The following is a 27,197-nucleotide window of genomic DNA, read 5'->3' as shown; positions in this document are numbered from 1 at the left end:
GTTTTACCTTTACTTATTGCATAAATGAGCCTGACCACGCAGAAATTACAGCTTGCTGAGAGCTACTTTCACTCTAAACTCAAACTTCACCCGCTGAAAGGGCTCCCTCCGGGCGGCTGGATACCCGCGTAGGGAGCGAGGCCTTGCTCCCCTCGTGTTTTCCGCGGCTCGGCCGTGGCGCGGGAGCACGGCGGGACGGGCCGGGCCCGCAGGCTCCGCTGCCGGGAGGCGCGGCGGGGCGGCTGCCGCCGAGCGCCCGTTAGCCCCACGCTCCGCCGCGGCTCCTCCCCCGCTTCCCTGCGCGCCCCCGGCCCGCGCGCGCCGGCGGCCGGGACGGGCCACCTCGGCGGAGCGCGGGGGAGAGGGGGCGACACACGCGGAGGTGGCGGCGTTGCCCCCGCAACCGCTCCTCCCCGCCGCCGCCCGCCTCGCCGCTTCCTGCCCCGCGCCGCCCGCGCCGGCGCCCGTGGGGCGCAGCGAGGCCGCCTGCCGCCGGCGAGTCTGTCGCGGCACAGCCGCCTCCCCCGGCGGCGGCACCCGCTTGGTATCGCCCCTCTGGCGGGAGCAGCAGCGCGGCGGCGCCTCCCGCGGCGGCAGCGGCAGCGGCGGGCGGAGGTGCGCGGGGGCTGCGCAGCGGCGGGGCCGCGGCCTGGGCCTCCCTCCCTGTTGCCGCCCCCGCGGCAGCGCGCGCGGCGGGGGACGCGGCCGTGTGGCGGGCGCGAGCGGGCGCGCGGCGGCGGCGCGGGGGGCGTGGCGGCGCGGCCGTTGCGGGCGGCCGTTGGGGGCCGTTGCGGGGCGCTCGCCCGCCCGCCCGCCGCGGCGAGGCGCAGCGCGGCCTTGACGGGCCTCTTCCGCGGCCGCGCTTCTCCCCGCAGCGGGACCTCGGCGGCGGCCGCCCCCTTCGTTCCTGTGGGCCTCGCGGCGCCTCGGAGAGAAAACATGAGCCGTGACTTCAAGCCCGGCGACCTGATCTTCGCCAAGATGAAGGGCTATCCGCACTGGCCAGCGCGGGTAAGGTAGCCTCCACCCCCTGTGCCCACCCCGGCCAGCAGTGACCCCGCGCGCCCTTCCGACCCAGCCGGGGGTGCCCGGGCGTGGGGGGCATGTGCAGTGATTTTAACTCTGTTCGCACCTCGGGGCCCTGGCGAACCCCAGGGAGCTTTTAAATGAGCGCTAGAGCAGTTTTGAGGTGCAAGAAGGTCTTAATGACATTCGTGTTTATTTCTTTTGTGGGCCTCTTTGTTCTTTGTAGATAAACCCTCCTAGATTTACCCTCCTCTGTTTGAGAGTAAAATACCAAAAGCGTTTATGTTATTGCACAATTTAAATCTGTTTTTAGAAATGAGGGGTGCTTTTCAGGAGTCTGACAAGCGCCAGAGCTCTGCAAGAGCCTAACAAAGCAAAACAAAACAGCTATTTCTGGGTAACTGTTCCTTTTTCACATTAAAAAGAAAAGTTACAAAAGAGTTATTTTTTAATAATGAGGTCACTTAATGATATAGCCTTTTGCTTAACTGAGGGTTGTGATAGTTGGAAGAGTGGTGCCAAGTTTTGTGACGGTTTTGGTTTTTGTGGAAATGTAAATAGAAGAGTCATTATTAGGTTTAGCTAAAGTCCTGCATTAAGATATATTTTAACAAGTTTAATGACCTCTAAGTTTTCATAGTGTTTGGCTTTTGAGATTGGACAAGTTATCAGTTCAGTGTGAAGACAGGAAGTGTTACCATAGTTTATTTTGAGGAGGTGGTGGTATTTGGTTGGGATTGAATTCTGTTTTGACTTACAGCCCATCCTAAGATTGTTGTGAATGGCAACATAAATGTTGCTATAATACAGAAAGAGTCGTCACTTTTTGTTGTTGCTAATACTGTCTTCGGTTGCATACTCCTTGAAACCTGTTTTGTTTAAGCTGTTTGCTTTTCTGCAGAATCTTTTCTTTCACACTTAATACTTTTAAATATTTTCTGCTAGACTGTTTTTAACTGTTACTCAGCTTTAATTACAGTTTTTCTTTCCCTTAGGTGGATGAAGTTCCTGATGGAGCAGTAAAACCTCCTACAAATAAAATGCCCATTTTCTTTTTTGGCACCCATGAGACGTAAGTCCTTCATATTAAAGGAAGTACTATTTTTTTTTCTTTTTCTTTTCCTTTTCCTTTTTTTTTTTTTTCCCTTTTCTACTCCTCCTTCCCTCTCCCCTTGCAGAATGCCTTGGCAGTAACTTAACAACTTGCTTGAATGTGATATGTTTTAGAACCATAGCATTTAATAGCAGGCCTACTCTTCCTAAACTGATCTTGTTTGGAAGACAGGTAGATTTCTTTTAGCATTTGATGTAAGCTGTTGAGAGGAACAGAAGATTATAGCCATATCATGTACTCTTTTCTAATCAGAAAAAAAGTCATATCATACCTTACTAAGTTTTTCTTTTTTTTTTTAATGGATTTTAAATATAGTCTTCTGTATTTCTGAATATTTCAAAAAATACGTTCTCAAAGGTGTTGAAATAAGCAGAGAATAATAATAAGCCAAATTTGAGAAATAGGGCAAGCTCTTTGTTGGCTTTTTTTGTTTTCTGATGGTTTTCAAGGGAGTCATGTTTGTTCCTAAGATACTGAGGGGAAAAAGAGAAGGTGCAATTGATGCTTCAGGTTTCATCCTAATTTTATACCAGTCTTCCTGCAAAATACTTATTCTTGTTATATGTAGTGTGTTGTGATAAAATACAAAATCCGCTTTGAAGGGACTGTTTTCTCCCATTCCTAAACATACTTCCATATATCCTGCTTTTCATGCTTTTCTCTGATCTTCATATTACTTTGTGATAGGACTTACGGTTCTAAGGTAGATTTTGAAGACTTCAAATTCAGTGCCACGTTTATCACCTAATTTGCCTTTTAAATAATGTTTTATTAATGTTTTTGAATGTTTTTAAGTAAAATAGCAAACTATATAGAAGTAAGTCATAGAAAGAGAATTATCTTTACTAGCATTTTGTAATTGTATCAGCTTTCAGTGGAGCTGTTGAGTGGGTTGTGGGGTTTTTTTTTGTTTTCGTTTGTTTGTTTGTTTTGTTTTTGTTTTTTTTTTGTAGCTTTGTGGGTGAAAGTGGGCTCCCAGAATTTAATTAAACCTTGCTAGCATTGAATCCGGTTTTCTTTATTTATACTAATTTTACCAGTACAGCAGTTATTTTTCTTTTCATATTTTAATATGAGTAAGGGTTCTAAGTCATGCTTGACTGTTTTTTTTCCTTGCTTAACTGTTTTTTTACTTTTTTTCTCATTTGAAATGTAAATTTGAAATGTCTTTTGCTCATTCTGGTACGCTTGCAAAGCAAAATTTTACTGAGATCTAGTTTTTGATGAGGTGGTAAGTGCAGGGTTACTGTATTTTGGAGTCCTCAGGAGATTTTTCTTCAGAATATAAGCTAAAGTTCTGTTATTTGTTTTTCCTGTACTTTACAAGCTACAGGGTTTTTATGAGCCGTTCTCAAGTATCTCATTTACGTTGTGATCCTTAAACCTTAAAGTGGTAGTAGCTGAAACTCCCATACTCCTTGACCTTGTGGTACTTCTGTTTTCTATACATAGCTGCGTGTATAGGCAGGTGGTTGCGGAATAACAAAAGGAAGGAGCAGACCAAGTGAAAAGAGAGAACACTTCCATGACATTTAATTTTGTTTAACCTTTTAACAGTGAGCAATGGATAAGTGTACTGTCAGGAATTAGGTAGAGTCAACTATTCTCTGTTGTTTTTAGTAGGTGTTAAAAGCAATATGCTTGTTCTGCAGTGTATTTTTCCTGGTTAAAACTATACACCTGTGCAAAGCTAGTCATGGTGTTTGTTCAAGAATATTATTTCAAGTAATGGTAACTCTGAAAATCAAGATTATGAGCTTAATCGTGGTAAAAAGCCCTTTCTATAGTAAGGAGTGGTATTTTCCAGCTTTATGGAAGGCTAAAACAGAAGAAGAGGAAAAGAAAAGCCCAAACTTTGCCCCAGAGTAATTTGTACCTGACTTCTAGGAAAAATACTAATTCATTTTTGCAAGTTACTAAAACAGCTATACACTTGTACTTGATTGCCATTGTTGAATTTTCTGTAAGTTTTGCCAAACCCAGCTAACTATGTCATTGCTTGCTCGGAAGTGTATAGGTGCTCTCTTAACATAGGTTTTGGGGTTTTGGTTAAAGTTTGTTTTGTTCGTTTTCATGTTCCCTTAACATAGCAATGGTAGTGTTTTCCAAAGGATAGTAACAAATAATATTTGCATTTCAATAGAAGTTCTGTTTGGATCTGTTACATCAGTAATTAGCGAATTTTATCTAATCACAGGCAAATTTTATCTAATCACAGGTAAGCAGCAGTTTGCATTTTGGTACATAGGCCGTAGGCGCTATACATTAGGGTAATGTCTTTTTTCTTTTCAGTACATAGGAGAGGTAACTTGAATTTCTGATGTTTTTTCTTGAAGCTAGAGAAATACGGGAAGAGCCTTACAAACTTTGGAAAAATGCTTCCCTTCAGGGAATGGGTTAGGGGAAGAACAGAGATAGTGTTTCCTATTTTTTCGCTTCCTGCTTCTTCCTCCCTCCCCAGCCTTTTGCTGGATTAAGGAGATGTCTCATGCTCATTGAATCTTTTCTAAACATCGCTTGCAAAGAGGTGGATTGTTTGCAGGCAACCTGTCACAGTGCCTTGTTTAATATCTGTGCCCATAGGTAAGTGTTTTTTTACTGCTGGGACAGGAAATACTTAAGTTCTCTAGATGTTCTTGAACTTACCTTTTTTGTTCAATAGGTATATGTCTCAAGTACCTCTTTTTAAAGATGATAAAGAAAAAAGGAAACTGGAAGTTAGTGGTATCCATTTAACTATTCCATTCCACTTCAGAAATCAAATAGCTACAACTTCTCAAGTAGTTGAATCTAACATATAAATTCGGGCAGAGCTGGGCATAGGCAGACAGTGAAAATGAACCACTGAAATGTCATCTTTCTCTGTTAGCATCATTTGGATTACTTCTGTGAAATGCAGATAGAGTACAGCAGAAACTAAAAATGCCTTTAGGTTCTTGAGCACACATATCAGAATTTCAGTCTTCATTCATCTGTTATCTTGTTTTCACAAGTCAGTCTTAGAGAAAATGGAAGGATGGACTTCAACACAGAGAGCTACTAGGCTAACAGCATCAGTTGTACGTCTGGCACTGTGCTGTGGGTGCGACTGTGTTGTGGGGTTGCCTGTTTCAGTGGAGGCCCATTTCTGTAGATGAAGACATATGAACTGCCTTAGTCCTGTACTAATAGAGTAAATAAATCTCATTTAAAATGCTTATTTAATGCATCTTAAAATAAGGAGAAATTCTCCTTATGATTTAAATAAGGAGATCAAATGATCAAGTTCCTGCGTTCACATACTGAAAAACTGCGAGGTAGTACTAAATTATGTAGCATTTTTGCAAAGACTTGGGCATTCAGTGTATTCTGCTATTACTTTTTAATTTCAGATTCACTAAAGCTTTTTCTTTAATTTTGTCTTTTAACTGTAGTGTTTCTAATTTAATAGCTTCGAAAGATTTTTCTTCGCTGGGATAACTGCCCACTTGGAATTAAAAATCTGTCATCAGTATCTAAGAATTCTTAATTCTTCAAATTTTGGCCTTTTTTTCCCCAAAGGAAGGAAATACTTTCTCTGTTCATAAATGAGCTTCTTAGTTTGCAATTATTTTACTTGCCTTATCAGTTGCAACCTAATAGGACAAAGCATTGGCTGTTTCTTGTCCAGACCTTCACTGTGGTAGGAAGGAGAAGAGACCTGTATAGTAACAGCAGTGGAAGACAAGGGCTACTGAAGGCAGTGGTTTAGGAAAATGAAGATACTTAAAATCAGTTGCCTCGGTAGCTTTTGTATCTTAATTAAATTTCACGCTTAGTTTTCTTTGAAAAGATTAGCCATTTAAAACACAAGATTTTTGTGGTTAACTTTTTTCTGTCCTCGCTTTCTCTCTCCTGAAGGGCTTTCTTGGGACCAAAGGATATATTCCCTTATTCTGAAAATAAAGATAAATATGGCAAACCAAATAAAAGAAAAGGTTTTAATGAAGGGTTATGGGAAATTGACAACAATCCCAAAGTGAAGTTCTCTCATCAGCAGGTGAGTTATCTGCAGTTTGCAAATCTTTGTTACTATTTCGTTGTGGGGAAAAAAAAAAGTTCTAAGGATTTTCTTATACTGGAAGGTAATATATTGTTCCGTCAGTTCTAGGTTGGATGGATGTTGCTGGGCATTTTTTGTTGTCTTCGTAATGTTAAAGAAATGGTTGTTTTGTGTAATTGGAGATGTTAGTTTTTTATAGTAAGTTCAGAGGGAATCATGTTGAGTTTTGGAATACAGAGTTACTATTATTAAGACATAAACATGTTTAAGATTCTTCTTAGTCACAAATACATATCAAGTTATAAATTTCATAGGTGATACACAAGTATGTTTCAAAACTAATGGCTTTGTGGATGTTCAGTCACTATACTTTTATTCTGTAGGACCAAGTGTTTTCTCCACAAATACCTAACATTTCATTCCACAATTACATTGTGTATTGTACTTTTCCTTCTGGTGGTTGGAAGCAATGCAACACTTGCCTCTTGCCCCCAGACTACCACTTAACGTGCTTGATGCTTCAACGAAATTGCTTTGCTTTGAGTTGCTTTCATAGCATCCAAGATATTCCTAAATAGCTTACATTTCCAAAGGGAAATACGTAAAATGTGCCATCAACAGATACATACTTTCTTTGGTCCAATGGCTTTTATGGGTGCAGTGTTTTCCATCTCTTAAGTTCCATTCAGACACTTTTAGATTCTGTGGTAGGTCTTCAGGCTTCTGTGAACAAGTTGGGATTGATAGACATTGGGTTGTTCTTTGCTATTTCACCCCTCCATTTCTTCTTTTAAAAAGAAAAAAAGTCTTTTTCTTTCCACAAGTCATATTCAAATTTTCTTCCTGTGGGTAGGCCTTAAGCTTATTGAAAGAAGAAATGTTACTTAGTGGTGATTGTTTAGCAGCTAAAGCAACTGGACTTCAGGGCCTTGACAACTAATTCACTGTTGTTAATTCAGTTTTTTAGAATGAATGAGGTAATGCAGTAGACTTTGATCATTTTTCTGTTAAATCTTCACTTTAACTATAGCAACCCTTTTGCTGTGATTGCTTCTCTTTGTATCCTTTGCTTTGCACTATTAAAAGAAGGTTAGGCTTGCCAGAAAATAAAGCTGTTAGGAGTTAGCCAGCTCCTGCTTTTGCTGTAGGTAGTCCTTTCTGATGTTAAAGGAAAACCTCTCCAAATAGCTTGCTAAACTTCACACTTTTTAAAATGGATCAGGACATGAAGCAGATAGATTAAGGCTTGCCTGATCTGAAATAAAACTTCCGGGAGCACGCACTTTAGAGGTGCTTTGCTTTGGTTAAACTGATAGGTGTCAAGTCATTTGTGTTTCATGTTTAGGGGTGCTTAATTCTCAGCATTTCAGCTAAGAAGAGCTAGGTGAAGGTATTATGGAAACGCAATATCATTGTTAGCTTAAAAAGTAAGGATGAGTAGAGAATTTAGTGTTTGGGCATAGAGAGTAGGATCATAGTGGGAAAGTTATATGGAAATGTTGGCAAAGTAGAATTTTTAGGTTAAATACAGGACAGTATTAAAGAGATGAACTTGGTCATTCATCAAGAGAGATTCACTATTTCACTCTTTTTGTTGCTGTTTTTTTTTTCTCCCTACCTCTTTTATTGGTTTTACTTTTTTTTTTTTTTTTTTTTCTTGATAAGTTCTGAGAGCTGCATTTTCTGTTTAACTGACCGAACTAGCTGAAATATTCTGAAAGCAATGTTTATACTTTGCAGATGTTGCTTTTAACTGTTAGGAAGGGAGGTGGAGAGTAGAAGGGTGCTTGTGGCTTGGGCTTGAATCCAAAACCACTTCCTCAGTAGGCAAAAAGCTAAGAGTCAGAGGAGTTCTGCCTGCTTTGTTGAAAGAACTAATATTTAAGGATAAAAATGCTGCTCACAAAGTAATGAAATTAAAAATAATAATTTTCCCTTTCCCTCTGTCTTTCCATATTTTTGAATTTAATTCTTTACTCTTTATTATTGTATCCTGGTTGTATTTTGAGAACCAGGTAGTCACTATCCTATTCACTTGAGATTGATAGTTAATTTAAAAGGCACCTCTTGGCCAGGAAGGAACTCAGAGAGCTCACGTTGTTGTTGTTGTCTTTTTTTATTTTGGTTTTATTTTGTTTTGTTACGCAATGTGGTGAGGTTGTTACTGGTTTGTCCCCTTCTCTCCCTTTCTGCCCTCTTTGCCTTTTAATTTTACAGTGTTTGGAAAGTTCTCTGTAGTGGATTTTGTTTCATACATTATTTGGTGAAGAACTGCAAAAAAAAAAACATATGTGGAGTTTGCATTAGGTTAACAAATACAGTATCTTATGCTGAATTTGATTTCTAATGTGAGCTTCATCTCTTGGTCAAAGAGCCTCACAAATTCTGTGTGGCTCAAAGCTATGTTTTTGTTTTGTTTTACCTTATAATTAAGGGAGATGTCACCTTGAAATGTGAAAATAAAGTTATTGTGTGAGAGCTTGAAAGTTAATGAAAACACAATTTAAATCAAAAGGTATGAGTTAATAAAATAAGTTCTTAATATTACAATTTGAGTAAAGGGTTTCTTAGACTTTTTCATTAGCTTACAGATGATAGAATTTTTATTATTATCAAAATTATTACTCTGTAGTTCAGAAAGGGATTTAGATCTCAACTGTGATGTTTTTTATATTGAAGTCCCATTCAGCTGTTAACAGTCCTCTCAAAGAAACTGTTCAAGAAAGCAGTCCAGAGCCTTCTGAGGGGAGCGAAGAAAAAGCAGGAGCTAAAAGGAGAAAGCCTGCTGTCCCAAAGGTAACTAAATTAATGTTTTATCAGATTTTCTTAAAGTAAAAACTACTTGACAATTCTTATTTTAAAGTGATGGTGCTTTGCTATTGTAACTTCATTTGCTTTAGTTGTAACTTCATTTGCTTTAGTTGTTTTAAGGCATATACATTTTATTTTTGCACTTCTCTTATTTTAAGGTGATATACTTTTGAAAATGAATTTCCTTACAGGTCTATCTTTATAAATCAGTGTACAGCTGAATGAAATTCATTTGGTAATCCTTGGCTAGGTACAAGCAGAAATGATTACAAAGGTTAAGCTTTCCTTTCTCTTTTTGAACACAGTTTAATAGCCTATGCAGGTAGGACTGGAGAGCCCAACAGAGCATGCACAAACGCTGGCTGCAGGGCTACGGTGATTATATCCAACTGAACTGGTATAGCTTGATGTGTAGTTCACGTGGCCTGATTTTCAAATTTAAATGCTCTCAGAGATGAAAAAAGGCACAGTAGTTAGCCACTGGTTTTGTCATGTAATCCCAGTAATGATTAAACAGCTTGTTTGTGGTCTGTCTCCTGCATGAGATCCATGTTAATAGTAAATGTGGTCCCTGACTCTTACCCATACATGTGTTACCACAAACAGTGGTCCAAACGAATGCTAGATACTGGTATTAACATTTAGAAGTATTGATGAAGAAGCATAGTTGCATTTCTGTGAACACAAACTGAATTTCCATCATGGCACACTGCTCTGTTTTGACACGTTCTGATTGCTGTTAGCAATTACATGCTGGAGTGAAGGTGTCCTGGCTTGGGCTTTTAATGTATTCCTGAAAAAGCAGTGTAAGTCTGGATTTAAATTATTTTAGCAAAGCACACTGAGAGTGGCAGCAGCAGACTGATACTGAAGCAGATTTATTTCCCTTAATTCTTTTTCTTTATGCACATTTTTTAGTTTCTCTGTGTTGATTTCTTTTAATTTGCAGTTATCTTCTAAAGAGGATAATAGCTTAGCTGCAGAAGGTGAAACAGAAGAAAAAGATATGGATCCTACAAAGGAAGATGATGTACCCTGTGAAAAAACAAGTAGTGAAGTACGTGATAGTTTACTTTTCTCACAGAAGCAAAAACAGTTTAGTGCTGTGTAATTGACCTATAAATTTAATTTCTGAATTCTGAGAAAGTACATCTCGGGAGCCATGTAAATTGTAAGACTTCATATGCAGTCACCTGTATTTATACATCTCATTGAAGTTAATGAGGAGGAGTTAAAGCTTTCATCGAAGAGGAAGTTAAGTCTGTCTTGTCTTCAAGTTAAATTAAAACCAGTGAAACAAAGTGTTTTTTATTGCTTTTTCTGTACTGCAAATGTACTTTCTGGAAGTACTAGAGAATTCAAATTCACTGAATGACTATATACCTTTTTGTAACAAAACAAAACAAAGACACTTTTTTCTTAACTGGTTATCAAAAGTTATGTGTAGAAAACAATTATGTTTTAAAACAGAAAATGTTCATGAATTTTAGGAAATTTTTGTCCAATATATACATTTGCTTAAAATATATAGCATCAGTTGTATGATTGCCTTAAGAAACTTCATTTTAACATACCGAGGATGTATTTTAAATGATTTAAGCAGTTGTTTTTTTTAATCTTTACAGGATGTGGTGAAAACAAGTGATACATCTATTCCTAAAGTTGCTAGAAGAGGAAGAAAAAGAAAGGTAACTGTCTGCTTAGTTCCTTTTTCTTATTAGAGTTTGGACAAGATGATCTTGGGTTTTCTGTTTTCTTCAATGACAAATTAAGCTTAAGTTAAGGTGTTCCCCCCCGCTCCCCCTTTTTTTTCCCTTCTTTCAAATAGCTGAAAAATCTGTAGGAATGAACATTACTCCCAGAGGCTATTTTACTGCTTGTAATACTGGTGGAACAGTATTACACAGAGGCAGCAGATCCCATCTTTTCCCAAATACTTCAGTATGAGGAAGAAATGTGAAGACAAACTATTAAACTGTTAAACCACCAACAGAACAATCTCTTTAGAACCTCTGGCGTATTTATTTAACATCTTCACTGCTTTAAATCCAGCACTTAAAACAATCTTGTTTTTCATGGGGCTGCCCTTTTTGATTTATACCAGGTTGAAGAGATCAGTATAAATATATAAAGCTAGCAAGATTGTTGCAGCTAATAGCTTGCTGCAGTTAATTTTACTGCAGCCACACATGGCACACCAAGGCACTAACCCAGCTGAAAGATGGATTAAAGTGAGGCAAAGTATGTTTTAATTTTGAACCATTTCCTACATTTTACAAGGGGTGCATGAGAAGGAGTAATTGTAACTATAGTGCATTGTGCACTCTGCCTCTGCTGTGATCAGCTGCTGATGTTTTTTTTTTTCTTTTTACAAAAATGACTTGAAACTTTAAAATCTATTGCCTAAAAATTAAATTATGTTTCTTTAAAATAGTTGAATCTTTTTAAAAGTAAACCTCTCATGAAAGGCATTGACAGAATATATGTGAATGTTTGTGCATGTGACTCTATCTTGTAATAGAGACAAGAACTTCTCAGATAACACTCAAAAAAAGACTTTTTATTTTTCACCTTTTTCTAAAGCACTCGAGTTTTCTGATTCTTAGCAGTAGAAAAGCATCTAGACCCAGAAGGCTTCCTGTGTCATGTGTTAGTAGCTTGAGTTGGCACACTTGTGGCACACACAGTGTGTAGCAGGGGTTTATCAGGAACTGGCCATGCTACAGGTTATTGCTGAATAAAATAACATGGTATTTCAAGGCATGCAGTGGTTGTGGGTTGCAACAAGGGTTGATTACAGACTTCCTTAGCCTCGTATACATTCTGTAACTGCCTTAAAAAGAAATAGGGTGTTTTGTTCAGGGATTGTACAAAAATACTCTAACAGGTATTTTTCTGTCCTCATTAAAACTATTTGTCTATTATATTAATTATTTCGGGGGGGTTGTTTTATTTGTTTGTGGAGGGGATGTGTTGTTTTTGTTTTGTGTTAAGATTTCTTATTGGTGGCCACAGTAAATATTAGTAAGATAAATATTTATTTGCCCCTTCTGTTGCTAGTTGATGCTTCTGCTTTCAGGACAATAACTGCCATGAATATTTTCTCTAGACATTATTTTTCTAGATTCTTTTTATATGTATTTATGGGATGTTTTTGCAGGGAGACTAAGATGTATGTTCTGTGAGGATCAACTGTTCTTATAAGTTCTATCTCTTTCCAACCCACTCCCTAAAATGACAGTGTGTTTGAAGTGCGCTCTCTGCAGTTAGTGTAGTTTGGCATATAATGGTTTTTTTTTTTTTTTTGTAATTGGCTGTTGTGTTTTGGTTATTTTTTCTTTTTTTTTTTTCTTTTTTTTTCCCTTTTTTCTGAATGGCTCCATCTACTGGTATGACATAGTGAAGCTCTACAGAGATAATAGCATTTGAAAGACTAATCTGTAAATGGGAGAGGTGAATTTATCTACATTAAAATGTTTTCTGGCATGCTGTTATAGTGAGCTTAAAAATGCTCATGTAATCCTTTCTTCTGTTTTTACTTTTTTTTCTGAAGCTGAATGTGCTGCATAAAAATGGCACAAAATATTACTGTATGAATTGGTCATGATGCAAACTAGTGTGCTGAGTGAGTGACATAGAAGTATAATCTGTTGTTAAACTTGAGAACTCTTGTTTGTTTCATATTTAAAAAAAAGAATGACAATGATTTTCCATAGTACTTTAAAAATTGAGAAATAGGTGCCCTGTGGTTTTCACTTCTGGATCGTGTTCTTTAAATTAGGCTGACAAACAAGCTGAAGCTGAAGAAGCAGCAGTAGTGCCAACAGCAGCAGCAGTGGCAGCAGCTGCTGTAGCAGTGGCTCCAAAAGTAAGCCCCAAAAGAGGAAGGCCAGCAGGTAACTTTAAAAGATGAATTTGGTGGGGTTTTTTTTCGCTTTAAGGATATATTAACAAAAGTAGTCGGAGAATTTACTTCCTGAGAAGTCCAGAGAATTTTACTATAAAATAACCATAGTCATTTGTAGTACTAAAAACAATTTTATGAGAATGGGGTATAATGATAAAACATCTGCTATCTCAAACTGAGCTGTCCGAGTAAGTTCCATTGTATTTGTGTATGTGTCCTCTTTAGAAAAACTTCATAGTCCTTATAAGGACTTCATGTCCTTATAAGAATATGCAATAAGAGCTCCCTGTGCACTGTTAGTACTCCACAGAGGTTTTTGTTCATCAGTGGGCAGTTAAATTAACAGTGAAATTATGTGTGAATATATATAAAACATAAGTAAGAAAAGCTGAGGAATACAGTGCCTATAGATGGAGCTCAGAGAACAAGAAAAAAAAATAAGTCTCTTCAGCTCTTTACTTAAGAAAAAAGTTTAAAAGCAATCTCTGGATTGATCAAATGCCAAGGAACAACAAATACTGTTTAAAACAGTATGATTTGAACCACTTGCTAACAAATCTGCAGTGCTATTTTTCGGATAACAATGATCTAATAGTTAAAAACATTATACTCTTATCTCTTGCCTCTGTGAAAGTAAGTTAAAGTGTGACCAAAGTTAAGTAGATGTAATCATATTTGCCTTGGAAACTGTGAGGAAATTGCTTTACCCTTCCACGCAATTTCATTGCACTTACTAACTGTAATTTTTTTATGTTTTCATTTTATTTTTTTTTCTTCTTTCAGTATAATCAAAATTAATTTAATTTCTGGCTATAAAGCAGGACGGGATAAGAAGAAATGCTTTCTCCTCATGTATAAAATATCTTTTTGGAAGATGCAGCATTATCTAGTGTTTCCATGATGGATGCATCTCATGCTTAGCAGAGCTATACGCTAACACCAACAGAAATTCAGATACCGAGTGTTGTTTCCTGACCACATGTTTACTCTGGTATCATACAAGCACTTTTTTTGAGTCTTAATCTGTAAAAGCAGTGTACTAAGTATTTGGGTTTTACAGAATTGAAGGAATAAATACCAAAAAAGCATATACAGTATTTATCTTGCTTTAATATTGATGAATCAGAGCAAACAAAAATTTTACTGTATACTGTACTCTGATGGTATGTACTTTATCTAACTGAGAGTAATGGAATCCCTACCATATTTCTAAGAATACTGGCAGTAAACAGACTGAGTATAGATGTGCACACCAAACTTCCCACTTATTTCTGGTTCAAATTTCAGGCTTGTTTATATTAGCTATGCAGCATTTGAAATAACACTTGAGTACACAGAGATGTAGGAAAAAAATCAAAGAATAAGTAGCTTAATGTGGTTTAAGCTACTAAAGTAGAGAATAACATGGTATTTTTTTCAAAGAGATCATGATCAAACTTTGATACACAGCTGTACCTTTTTATTATTACTATTTTTATTTTTTAAAGTAACACAGTAGATACTCAAATTCAGATATCACTTCTGTCTTTTGAGTAAGAATCAGCACTCATAAGCAGGGAACAGAGAGTGGCTTTACTCTAACATGTTCTTTCTCTATAAATACTAGCCTCTGAAGTAAAGATTCCGAAACCAAGAGGGAGACCCAAATTGGTGAAACCACCTTGTCCTTCAGAGGGTGACATGTAAGTTGTTTGCTTTTTGCGTTGTTTGTTGTTTTTAATGAAAAACTCTTCATTGGAAACCAAATGGCCACTTTCAGTAAACTTAATTGCTGACTTCTTGACGTATTTGTCTTGTAGTGTGAATTACTGGTTGCTTATTTTTACAGCTGAAGGAAGTAAGAGATAACAGCTAAAGTTAGTACAATTTTGGAGCAAGAGATGGAAAATCTTAATCTTTCTAATTTATAAAATCTGTGCAAAAGTCCTTGCATATCTGTAACTATGCTACTTTTATCAAAGTATGTGTAAAGAGAATATTAGTGAAGAGGAAGGAAAAGATGCAAAGCTAAGCTAAATTCAAGTCATTAATATTTCTGGTTTAAACATCTCTACCAAGTGAGTTCCAACTCTTCTACTAATCTGATACTGAAATCGCATTTTAATGTTACTTAGTTTTCATGACAAGCTCTGAGCTGTTTCTAGAAACTGAAGGACAAGTTCAGCATTGGCACTTTTTACAGGCTAACAAATGTGTAGTTTTACTATGTACATAAACCTTAAATACACTTCAGAAAATTAGTTCCCAGATTCACATTGCTAAATAGTCCTTGGTCCTGCAAACACTTACGCATGTGAAGAACGTCTGAGCTTTAACTTCTGGTGGAGGTTTTGGCCTCATGTAATACAGTTTCATTGGAATCTCCATGTAGTAAATATTGTGTTTCTCTTTTACATAGATAATAGGCTATGGATTTAGAAAAAGACTGTTTTTCCAGAGAATCTTTAGATGAAAGAACCAACAGTGAGCTAACTATGTAACTGATTACTCTATGAACAATCACATTCTTTTAATTTAGGAATTTTTTTTCCAACCATAATTTAGTGTTAATGAGGAAGATAAAGTGAAGAAAAAAGGACCAGAAGAGAAACCCAAGAAGCAAGGGAAAAAAGATGAGGAGAATCAGAAGGAAGAAGAAAAAACAAAGAAGGAATTTGACAAAAAAGAAGGAAAGAAAGAGGCTGAAGCGAAGAGGAGAAATGCTGGGAAAGTTGGGTCGGTGTCAGCATCTGATTCAGAAGATGAGGGAGATGAACAAGAAAGTGACAAGGTACATTTCACTTTTTTTCTCCCCCCCCCCCTTTTTTTTTTTCTTTCTTGAGGAAAGTAGTTCACTGAAGATGTTTCTGAAGCTAATGCTGTGTCTTTCATGTTGGACCCTGTAGCTGGTTTATACAGACATATAGAATAGAAAGTTGAAGAACTCTTGCCTGTCAGTTTCTTCAGTACATTTTTGGGTATTTCGCAAGATAAATGCCTTTTCTAAGACAATTTTTCTTAGGATGGATTTAAAGATAAGTCACTTCTTTTGTAGAAAGATATATATATATTTTTTCCACATTCACTTTTTTGAATGCATACACATTATTTTTTCAATGAATGCTTCAAAGGGAGCCTTTGGCTTCTGTGGAATACATTTTTTGAAAGTTACTGAATTGTCCCTAGCCAGTCATTTGGAATTTCTGTGGGATTTTTTTTTTCGTGTGTTTAGCTTTGTGGGGTTTTTGTTTGTTTGTCTTTGTTTTCAAACACTGGAGAAGGAAAAAGGGAGAAAGCACTAATACCAGTAGCCTTGCTTTTTAGTAGTCTAAAAAAACCTTCTCTCTTTGTTTTTCAATCCTAAAATCCTCCATAAAAACAGAAGAAAAAAGGAGGAAGAGGCTTTCAAGCAGCTCACAGAAGAAATGTCGTAAGAGGCCAGCATGAGAGAGAAGTAGCAGAAAGAAAACGTAAGCAGGAGGAACAGATGGAATCCGAGCTGTGAGTATGTTTTAATATGTGATATCTGCAAGTTGCAGGCATACTGTGAAACCAACAGGAAGAAGCAATCTGAAAAGAATTCAGTCTAGTTTGCTCTATGTTCTGTTCTGTCCCCCCACTGTTTTTTGTCTGGCACTATTTGCCGTCTTCTAAGTGGAGAGTAAAATGTTCCTCTTAATTTGTACTATTGCGGGAGGATGGGAAGAATGGAACCTAACAGAAAGTTAAAGCAATGTCAGTCTTTCAGTGACGTAGAATTCCTAGCGCTAGGATGACTGGTGGGCTCTCTTGAAGTATCAGCACAGCCATGTGTTTTGCCTTAAGTCTAGCATATATTAGAGAAATTGGTAGGCTCTATTAATCCTCTGTGGCTTTGGATTTTTGATTCGAATAGAATGCCTAGGGTTCCCTCAAACATTTCTTTCTCTGTCTGGCAGCTGCAGCACACACCTTCAGGCAGAATAAGGAAAAAATTAAGACTCATGCTACTCTGATACTGCAAGGCCAGTTGAGTGATATCAAGAGCAGTCTGCATGCGGAAGATAGCTTATCACAAATGAATCAAGTGTGTGCATGGAGAGAAGATCCTGCCAGAAACCAGGGGGGTGGGACTGTAGGAAGAAATCTGGCCCATTCTCAAGAGCTATTCTGCAAATGGGTGAAGAGGTTGCCACTGCAAGAGGATGATACAGTTGGTGGGGGGCAGAAGAAAGGGAGAATAAGGTAAAATTGCTGAAAAATAGGAGGAGGATAATGGCCTTCTTCACTTAAAACAACGAAGAAAACAAAATTCTTAGCTTCTTTCCATATATTAACAAAAAAATAGTTTGAGGTTTGGGGCTTTTTATCCTTGAGCCCTTTTTTCTCTTTCTGTCATTCCTTCCTTCCCTGGAAACCTACTTTTTTTTTTCTCTCCTCTGTAGCAAATCTAAGCATTTCTAACTGAAGGAAATGCTAAACACTAAATTGACCTTACCTTTTTGCTGTTCTTAATGTATCACTATTTAAATCTGACACATGCTGATCAATTTATGTGATAAAATGTCACACATTGGTTTGATTATACAAGTAAATCTTATTACTTTTAATTGACTTTCATATTTCATGCATTGGAGGACAAATACAGCTTAATTTCAACAAAATAAAAGCAGCTGCTTATCCTGTTGACTTCATAGCTTTGATTGTGGCTGATCATGAAGCACAAAACTTAATACTTGATTAAAAGTGAAAAGTCTTTTTTTCCTGTTGTACTGCCTGCCTCCAAGTTCCCGTATTACGATACTGAATATAGAAGGGGTTTTGGTTATTTTTCTCATCACTTTAATGTCCATTTTCTAGTCTTAGAGACTACTTCATTATTATTAATATTTATGTAAGACTAATAGTGCTTTGCATAAAAGCTGTGGAAAATTCGTGTTTTTAAAGGGCATGAGTCTATGCAGTTGCCAGCTGAAGTAAAAACTTAAGTGTTTGAAAAACTGCTTCTGTAATTGGATAGGAAAAGAAAGGAACATGGAAGTTATTGGATGTACAGGATTGAATCATACTATTATGAAAAGAAGAAAATCACAAAATATTTCATCATAACATGCTGAAATACACAAATTATAAGGTGAAATTTTTGAAATTCCCTAGTTAGGCAATTGAGGAGTTGATAAACAGGAGTTCATAATCTTTTCTGAACAAAGAGTTAAAAGACTTGTTTTAACGGCTCTTTTAATGCCTGTGTTCCTCTAAGGTGAAACAAAGCTTTGTATTTTCCTGTTTTTTTCTGAGTCCAGGTTTTATTATTACTGAGGACATTGGAGAAATGGCCAAAAGACTTTGTTGAAATTGTAATAAACCTTTCTCCTTTATTATTTGCTTCTGAAATATTTAAATTATCTTTGTTACATTGCATTCAATTTTAGGATGTTTAGCTGTTGGTTACACAAGAAAATAAGTTACACAGAACTGATTCAAGAACATTTTTGTGATATCCCATGGTAAATTTGAATGATAGTTTGGGGTTTTTTTCTGTCAGTTTGCTCAGAATATTTTTTCTCTCCATAAGTGCTTTCCACACAATGTAGTTTTACAACCTTTACATGCTACCAAAACAGATAATGCAATTTATAAATATGTATTGTTTTTAAAACACTGTAATTGACTGCTTCTAGGAAAAAAAAAATCTGTCAGGTGTGAAGGCTTATTATTGCCGTATCTTAGATGAATTATAAATTTCACTACTTTATTTCAGTGTTTGAATATTGGAATTTGGATATTATGTTTCAACATGATGATGTTTGGCTGAGGCAGTATCTAAAACATTGCATCTCATAAAATAAAGAGTTAAAGAAGATGGGGAAACGGACTTTAAGAGATAATATTGTAAAAATACTTTAATATTTTTGATAGGCAGAGTAAAGAAGAAGGCAAGAAACCAGAAGTGAGGAAGACGGAGAAGAAGAGAGGTTAGTTTAAAGAACCTAAAAAGATATTTTTGATTATCTTGAATTTTGAATGGAAATACTTACCTGGAAAGACAACTTACTGTTTGGGGGGCAAGGATGGCAGCGATATCAGTGCAGAAAGTTTGATCTGTGGCTGCTTCCTTCAGATTCGTGAAGCTGCACCTTCTTGTTCAACATTACCTTCAGTGCCTTCAAACAGGTTTTCTCTATTTCCATTTTACTGTCATTAAAGCTTTTAAACCTTTCCAGCTGATCACTTCTGGTGGTGAACAAGAAGTAAAACTTCTCATTCTTTGAAATGCATCACTATAGTTCTTTCCTTTCACTTTTTTCTTTGTTAGTTCTTTCTTCTCATTTATTTCTTACTAATTTTAATTCTCATTCTTTTCAGTTCTTTCCATTTAGTGAATCTTACTTTTGATCTAGTTGGCAAATAGAGGGTGACAGCTAGATGTTACAGAAAATTTCAAAAATTTCAACTGGTAACTCTTAAGGAGAAAACTACATAGGTTACTTGTAGTGTCCAGTTGAATCCAAAGCTACATAAACACTAGGCTTATTCAAGAATAGAATACTCTGAGTGTTGTTGTTATCTGATATGGTTTGTCTGTCCATGTTTTCTTGTTCTTGTGTCAAGTTCAAATTTGCAGAAAGGTTTCTGCAAAAACAAACCTGATAAAATTAACACATTTGTGCATATGTTTTTAATCTTTAGAAACGTCAATGGATTCTAGGCTTCAAAGGATACATGCAGAAATTAAAAATTCACTGAAAATCGACAATCTTGTGAGTATTTTTTAACTGATTGTATATGTTTAATACTATCAGGAAACACTTTTGGCACGCATGTTTCTCTTAATTAGCTTTCTGAGGAGGAAAAGAATTAAGAAATTTGAAAAATAACTATAGTGCTTAAAAGAGTACTGTAAACACTAAATGAAATGTGCTTTTGTTTAAAAACACTTGGTAATGAATTATTTACTAGAAGCATTAGGACAAAATTCAGCCACATGAACCATCTGTGTCAGGTGAGCCATGTGGAGGTGCCAGGAGGAAGCAGTGCATATCGGTAGCTGCTGTGGTGGCAGAGGTCCCCATCTGCTAACCCAGGCTGTCATCTAGGCAGGTTTGCTGCCTGCCACATGCTTATATTTGGGACAGTGATGGAGCTTGTCGAGTGCCCAGGCTATTGTCCATTGCTGCTTTCCTGCATGGCACAACAATATGGCCAGGGTGTCGTCACCTGGGTAGTGTCGAGTGTGGCTCTGTGTGGCTCTAGCCTCGCGGCCAAGGGCATAGTGGCCCTGCTGGGGGTCTCCATTCTGTGCGCGAGAGGAGGGGGTTCATGAAGGACCGGACAAGCCCAGTGGGCAAAGAGCTGTTTGTGCAGCTGGTGTCAGCAACAAGGCTTCAGTTTTTAGGGCGACAAGGTAATCTGTGAGGATCAAAGAGTACTTGAAAAAGATGAGGTGCACCTGAGTAAGTGTGGCAGAAGTACTTTGCCAGCAGGCTGGCCAGCCTGGTGGGAAGAGTTTTAAACCAGGGTCTGCAAGGGAGGATGAGCAATAATGGAGTGAGGAAGCACCAAGAGGACTCTGTTATGGGGAAGGCTGTAGAACCGCGTCTTGGACATGAGGATAGTAGGACACCTCTCTGAAAGGACAGGAGTTATTTGCAGGGCCCTAATCTCATTGGGATCGCAGATGTGGTTGGCTAGCTCACCCAGCTGGAATGCTGGGGTAGATGGATACAGGCTTTTTAGGAAGGACAGTCCAGGAAGGCAGCGAGGGCAGTGGGGAGGCACCTCTTCCTGAGACAGATGAGCAATCTGAGAGTTATAGGTCAGGATTAGCAGGCGGTGCTAAAACAGGGGTGATGCTGTGGGTGTCTGCTACAGAGCACCTGACTGGAAAGAAGACAAGGCACTCCTCAGAGAGCCAGAATAATCCTTAGATTCACAGGGTATGGTCCTTACGGGGAAACTAAACCACCCCCAGACTGGCTGAAGGGGCCACGCAGTCATGCATAAGCAGTGCAAGAGGTTTCTGGAATGCATCCATGATAACTGCCCAACATGGACAATCAAGGAGCTGAAAGGAACACACAGTCTGCTGGACCTCATATTTACAAAGAACTGCTAGGTCAGAACAGTGGTTGCAGTTTCAGTGACCACGAGATGGTAGAATTTAGGATCCGCAAAGGAGGGAATGAGGCAAGTAGCAGGATCACAGTCCTGGAATACAAATGAACAGATTTTATAACAAATATTTCAGGGGATGCAAACCTTTGAAGACCAGTTATATTTACATAACTGAATAAAATGAGTAATTTACCTTTCATAGCCCCATTTCTTTTTCATGTGCAGACTTTCTTTGACTGATAATGTGTACTGAAATTTCAAAAGCATCATGAAGGTTGATGCTGTATAATGACAGTATAAAATATTATAGTTACTCAAATAGCGTGTTTTAGCATGCATTTAAAGTGCAGCTAGTGGTAAGCTTTGTTTGCAAGTTTGACTTGATTGTATATATTGTTCTAAACCTAAGTACATAGTCAAATTAAGGATATTATAGGAAAATACTATTGAGTATAGAAATTAAGGACTTAATTAGCTACTATAAGTGGCAAACCCTTAGCCTTAGCATTTAAGCTAACCTTTCAAACTGACAATTTATTTATATACAGGATGTGAACAGATGTATTGAGGCTCTTGATGAACTTGCATCCCTTCAAGTCACAATGCAGCAAGCTCAGAAACATACAGAGATGATTTTGACCCTGAAGAAGGTGAGATTTACAGTATTATTCAAAATAATTTCAAAAGGTAAACAGGTATTGTTTAAATTGTATTTACTTACCCCTTTATAGTGTGTAAAAGTACATACCCTCATTTCCGTTTTAAGCTAAATAACTGAAGAATTTCATCTAGCACTTTATGAAAGTAGTATGTAAACGGAGCTGATTGTTTTACTACTTTTGTTTTAGATACGGAAATTCAAAGTTAGCCAGGTTATCATGGAGAAATCTACGATGCTATATAACAAGTTCAAGACCATGTTTCTAGTTGGGGAAGGAGATTCTGTTCTCTCGCAAGTACTAAATAAGTCACTTGCTGAGCAGAAGCAGCACGAGGAAGCCACCAAAACCAAAGAGCAGTGGAAGAAAGGAACAAACAAAAAAGCGGAAAAGGACCAAACAGGTAAGTCTTCAAGTGCTTAGTTTTTGTTTTTTGTCTCTCAATTTTCATTCATGTTGAGCCGACTGCAAATGATGTTTGAAGATGCAGGAACTCTAGCATCTGCTAAAACCTTGATATTACCTGAAATACTCAAAAATAATAGTTCTGGCTAAATTTCAAGTTCAAGAGTAAAATTAATGAATATTTTTCCAGCTATTTTGTCTTGAATGCTTTGAAGGAAAGGACTTTTGTTTAAAAAGGAAAAATCACTGTCTTGTTGGGGGAACAGCAAACTACCTTTTATTCCTCAAGTGACTTTTTGGTGCTTATGTTTTGTTATTTTCTTTACTTAATTCCCTCTACTAGTCTCTTCCTATATCATGCATGCTATTTTATTTAGCAGCAACTTTTAACCATCAGCATGGCACTTTCATAAAGTGTGATCAGTAGCATAGTCAGGACTCCATAACAGTGATGCAGTTTAACAGTAGAGAAATATTTATCATTGGGAGGAAAAAGTCTTTTGCCCAAGATTAATCATGAACTCTTGTCATGTAATAAAGTACGGCACACTATTAGAAGTTTTCTTGTGGTAAAAATACGTTCCAGTAGGTTAAGAGTTAAAAGTAACCCCTCCTTATGAAGGGAACATAGTACTAACATACTCTGGAGCGGAGGAACAAGTAGAAGTAGACAGGCTGCAAGGCAGTGCTGCAAAGGTGTTCACATCCCTGAGATGCAGGAGTCATATCCACCTATTAAAATCCTGCGTGTCCAAAAGCATTGGACAGAATTCAGATTCAGTGAAACAGTTTGTCGCCAGTGATACCTTGAGCTGGAATAAACAAGTTGCTGAATGTTAAGGATTCATCTTAACTGTAGCTGAAATACTAAAGAAGCAAAGACAGTCTTAAAAGTTACCTTAATACTTTTTGGTGAGATGGTATTGGCAAGGTATGGTGTAGAAAAACTTTCTCATCAGGCTTTTGCTAACCCCTGTGATAGACATGGTTACATATTTGAACAAAGAATCTGCAATGAAGGACTTATTGCAAGCTGAATAATTTTACAAAGGAAGCTCCTCCAAGATTTTCCTATGTAGAAAAGCAGAAAACACTGGAATATTGTTTTGTTGATCACTCAAATGGAGTCATAAAGAGCCTATTCAGAATAGCACACAGTGTATGGGAGCATGTGTTTGTTTTTTCTACAAAGAGAAATCCGAGTTCCTTAGGTTGGTACTTGCTCTGCCCTTTAAAAACTGAACTGCTGCATTTTGCTGAACGTTTACTATCCTTATCAAGTAATCACACTTACAGTAAGATTTAAAAAAATAGCTATTCATTTGCTATTTCCTAATTCTTTATCTCCCTACTTTGTGACAAGGTGATTATATCCTTATACTATTTCACTGAATTATGACTGGAATTAAGCTCAAACTGCGTTAGAGCAAGTCTAAATAGATCTAACTGATAAAACATTACTTTTCTACCTTTTACCATCATCTTAGCCTGTAAATATTGTGGGGTTTTTTGTAAACCTCTCATTTTGAATAAAATGGAGTGTCAATTCTGACTCAAACCTAGCGTGACATTCCACAGTATTTACGCAAAATTCACTCACTTGTAATAGTAAAGCAAAACATTTCATCCTTTTCTCCATTACTACAAAGAATAGCATTCCTGCTTTGAGTTAACTAAATGCAACTATTTTGATTTCATGCTTTGACAACTGCATGATGCATATGTTTACTCTTCACCTACTTATCACAGTCACATTAAACATTTTGTATTTTATAGATTAGCTGTCATAGCTTGACTGTATACACATTCATTAGAGTTGAAAATAAGTGAGGATACATGGAATTAATAACTTCTCCCAGTTAAAGTATCAGAAATTACCAAAAATTGTCTGACTGGGTGACAGAATAAACAGTGCTTATTGCTGCCCATGTGCTGTTTTCTCACTGCTTGGCATAAAAATAAGCATTAATCTTACTATAAGTCTGGCAAAACTCGGAGACAACCATGGATCTATTTAAATCTATTCACCAAACATGTTATTTTACATAAGAAGAGTTGTAGGAGGAAGCTGGACAGATGGGATTCTCTGAAGCTCAAACCACGTTGAGTCCTTGCTTTCTGTAGTGTTTCACCAGCTTGGTGTCAAGATCAGAAAAACATTTATGTTTGTGGTGATGACTCACAATACAGAAATTCTTTGGTACTTCTTCTACCACAGTTTTGCTTTCTACTGTACTGTTTTTCCCTGCCCTTTAATTTTGAAGGTTCTAAGGTACTGAATGGAGGGTCTGAAACTCGAGACACTGGCCAAGCACAGCACAACGGAGAGAATATTGAAGAAAAGAAAGATAAGCATGAAGCTGGCAGTAAGAAAAAGTGAGTTAACTACTGAATAAGAATCTGTTTTGCTATAGCTGCGTAATCTAAGTAAAACATCCACAGATTTAAATTACTTCATCATGTTTAGTTACTGGTTTTTTTTAGAGGGTAGTCAGCCTTACACACTAATAACAGTATGTTCTTTTTGCTCACGTTTTGAATGAATATTAAAATTGCTTCACTTGCTTCTAAAGGATGTTCTGTTAGGTTTGAAGACAGCTCGGAGTGAGACAGAGTAACGTATACACTTTCCATATTTTAGATTACTCATTAAGTTGGAAGCAAAGGATGTCTGAACCAAATGCGGCAGGCACTAACAGAATTTATCAAGTTTTTTCAAAATAATTTATTCAAATGAGTGTTACTTGTAGCCATAAAGCTTGCAGGTCTACTTGCAACTTCCATGAATGAGCTGCTAGGGGTGGCCAAGTGCTGCTAACATGGATCTCTTTAAACGGGTGTGGTGTTGCATTGGCTTAAACTCCCCCCTCTCTTAACACATTCCTTGGCTTATCTAAACAGAAGTCAATCCAGTTTATGTTAACTAACTCATGTGTGTCTATTTGAGAGCGATTTCTTTGCACTTATCTTACATCTGTTATCAAACAATAGATATAAAACAGAGTTGTCTTGCTTATTAAGCCGAGTCATTTGTACTCCCTCTCACTAAATGCTTTGCATGTTGAAAAATGCATGCACATACCTGTTCTACGTTCAGCAAGCCCAGTCTGATATCTCTATCATACAGATTTACATTGTTTTTCATAAATTTTCATTTGCAGCATTAAATTGCTGAAAGATTTTTGATAGGCAAAATAAATATGAGCAAATTGTGAACATAAACATAACAGCAGTTTCCCTATTGCAACTAAGAAATGATTTGTAAATTTCTTTTCAAATAACACATTTGTCTCAGTTCTGAACTGTAAGTAGCATTTTACCTGTATTCATTTTTTGAGTGGTGACATACCTTTCTGAAGATGTAATCATTTAATAATTTCAGAAGGTGATGGAATTGCATAATTTATGGAGAGTTATTGTTGCTTAAGAACTTAAGGGTTTTTACTGCTTCCTTGTGTTACTTTTTTAAAGTCTTGGGTCCGTGTTGAATTTTCTTACAGTAGCAAGAAAAAGTCCCAGTTGATGTAAAGTATGTTAAATGTGCACATCTATTATTTAAATAATAATAAAGGGTACTTTTTCACATGAGCTAACATAGCATTTGTCAGCCGACTAAGGAGAAACACCTGAATGGAATCACAGAGAGCCCTGAGTGCCCGCCGCCCACAGGCTGGTGCTGCCGGTGTCCTGTGCTATGCTAGTGCGGCACGGGGTGCTGCTGGCTCACCTGGGTGTTCAGGGCTCTCCTCACAGGAGAAGGGGTGGCCCTGCCAACTGCCTTAGGCCTGCAGGCTTCACCTAGGGATGAACATACACCAGCATCCCTTACTCGAGCAAACTCACGTCATCCACAGTAAGACTTGCACTGCGCTCTTCTACGTGGTCATTAATGTTGCTCTGTTGTGTTCCCAGGACATCTGGTGAAGAGAGAGAGCTTGAAAAAGCATCAAAGGAATCTGCCTTTGAAAACAAATGACACAACTGGAGAGGTTTTTTTTAATAAGATTAAAGAAGATTGTTAAGTTTTGCATTTGAAATCTATAGACTGCTGAAAGTTTTAAATAATTTTATAAGCATAGTATTTTAATGTTAAATTTTGTGGAATAAAAGCCCCCTTAATCTTGGTTTTAAAAGTACTTAAACACTTTGGCCATTAGTTTCATCCAGTATTAACAGGTAACACATTTCATGACATGAAGACAAAATTCCATTTAGAAAACAAATGCTTATATGTTGCATTGACTTAGAGTTGTAGTATATTTTTATCTGACTACTGTATGTTTGTCTAGTTAATAGCAGGAGAAAGTGTAAATACTTTTAACTGCCTAATTGCTTCATTTGTATAAAACCTTCTCTCATTCTATAATACTGAGCTGTTTGTGCATAGTTTTTCAACACTTGTCAGGATGTCTTTTCACTGTGTTTTGTAGGAGTTGGAAGCAGCATTTTTATAGTTAAAATGTTAATGTATGAGTATACTTGATCACTTTTTTAAAGAAGTTTAGTCCTGTTCTTGCAAAACTTTTTGTGCCAATTTACTGCTATGTGACTTTTCATGGTTTGCTTTTCGTATAGTAAATATACTAGAAAACTCGAGTGTTTTCGCTGAACCTATTGATACACATTGGTTGGAAAACACTGTCTTGAACAATTTCAAAATTAAGAATTTAAGCTGATATACGGAAAATTGGCTTTTAATAAGTTGTATAAATGAACATATTCGTATGGTCAATAACCATCTGTTTTAAAGTTTCAGCTTTGAAAGAAGAGCTTGGCCATGGCATTAACTTGGGGATTTTTAACTAAATAACTTTGGGGATTTGTGACTTGGGGATTTTTACAGAAAAAGTGATGAGAGCTTTAAGAGAAGTTTCTAAAAGGCATGAAAGGCATGAGATAGGCATGAGCTCTGCTGAAACAATTCTCATGAAACATGCCTTGCCTGAGCATCAGACCCAGGAGCAAGTTGTATGTAACTAGAAAATAGCGTTTGACAGTAGATAGCCAGGTTAGAATTAGTTGCCTTGTACTGTGTCACCTCCAAGGTGGCGGCATAAAAACCGTCGGGGCTGCGCTTGAGAGCTTCAGTGTTGCGAAGGCTTAGCTAGCCAACAGCTCAAAACAGAAGCCTGCAGTAGCCTAGGACCACCCGCACAGCAGAGCAGGTAGGGAAGGTCAGGT

At 37.6% G+C, this 27,197-nt stretch overlaps 1 protein-coding gene across 1 annotated transcript; it reads left to right on the top strand.

The window, feature by feature from the left end:
* The first annotated feature begins 868 nt into the window (after window positions 1–868).
* PSIP1 (PC4 and SRSF1 interacting protein 1) lies at window positions 869–26,718 on the top strand. The gene is made up of 16 exons (XM_010219219.2): window positions 869–1,011; window positions 2,022–2,098; window positions 6,020–6,158; window positions 8,841–8,957; window positions 9,922–10,029; window positions 10,598–10,660; window positions 12,754–12,868; window positions 14,486–14,561; window positions 15,424–15,649; window positions 16,241–16,359; window positions 18,757–18,812; window positions 19,528–19,598; window positions 21,501–21,602; window positions 21,801–22,014; window positions 24,281–24,392; window positions 25,929–26,718. The coding sequence occupies exons 1-16, from the start codon at window positions 940–942 to the stop codon at window positions 25,990–25,992; spliced, it is 1,731 nt and encodes a 576-aa protein (XP_010217521.2). The 5' UTR covers window positions 869–939; the 3' UTR covers window positions 25,993–26,718.
* The last annotated feature ends 479 nt before the right edge of the window (window positions 26,719–27,197 follow it).

The sequence above is a fragment of the Tinamus guttatus genome, unplaced genomic scaffold, assembly GCF_059628265.1.
Source record: "Tinamus guttatus ecotype Peru unplaced genomic scaffold, ASM5962826v1 Tinamus_guttatus_pri_ptg000450l, whole genome shotgun sequence".
Taxonomy (NCBI): Eukaryota; Metazoa; Chordata; class Aves; order Tinamiformes; family Tinamidae; genus Tinamus; species Tinamus guttatus.
The sequence above is the reverse complement of the archived record's forward strand: the minus strand, read 5'-3'. Positions and strand labels throughout refer to the sequence as shown.

What these genes read in the sequence shown, in the direction of transcription:
- PSIP1 (XM_010219219.2), top strand. Translation starts at nt 940, where the DNA reads ATGAGCCGTGACTTCAAGCCCGGCGACCTGATCTTCGCCAAGATGAAG. An exon ending in TTTTTTGGCACCCATGAGAC is followed by an intron (nt 2,099 to 6,019) that starts GTAAGTCCTTCA and finishes TCTCTCCTGAAG; the next exon opens with GGCTTTCTTGGGACCAAAGG. An exon ending in AGCGGAAAAGGACCAAACAG is followed by an intron (nt 22,015 to 24,280) that starts GTAAGTCTTCAA and finishes TTAATTTTGAAG; the next exon opens with GTTCTAAGGTACTGAATGGA.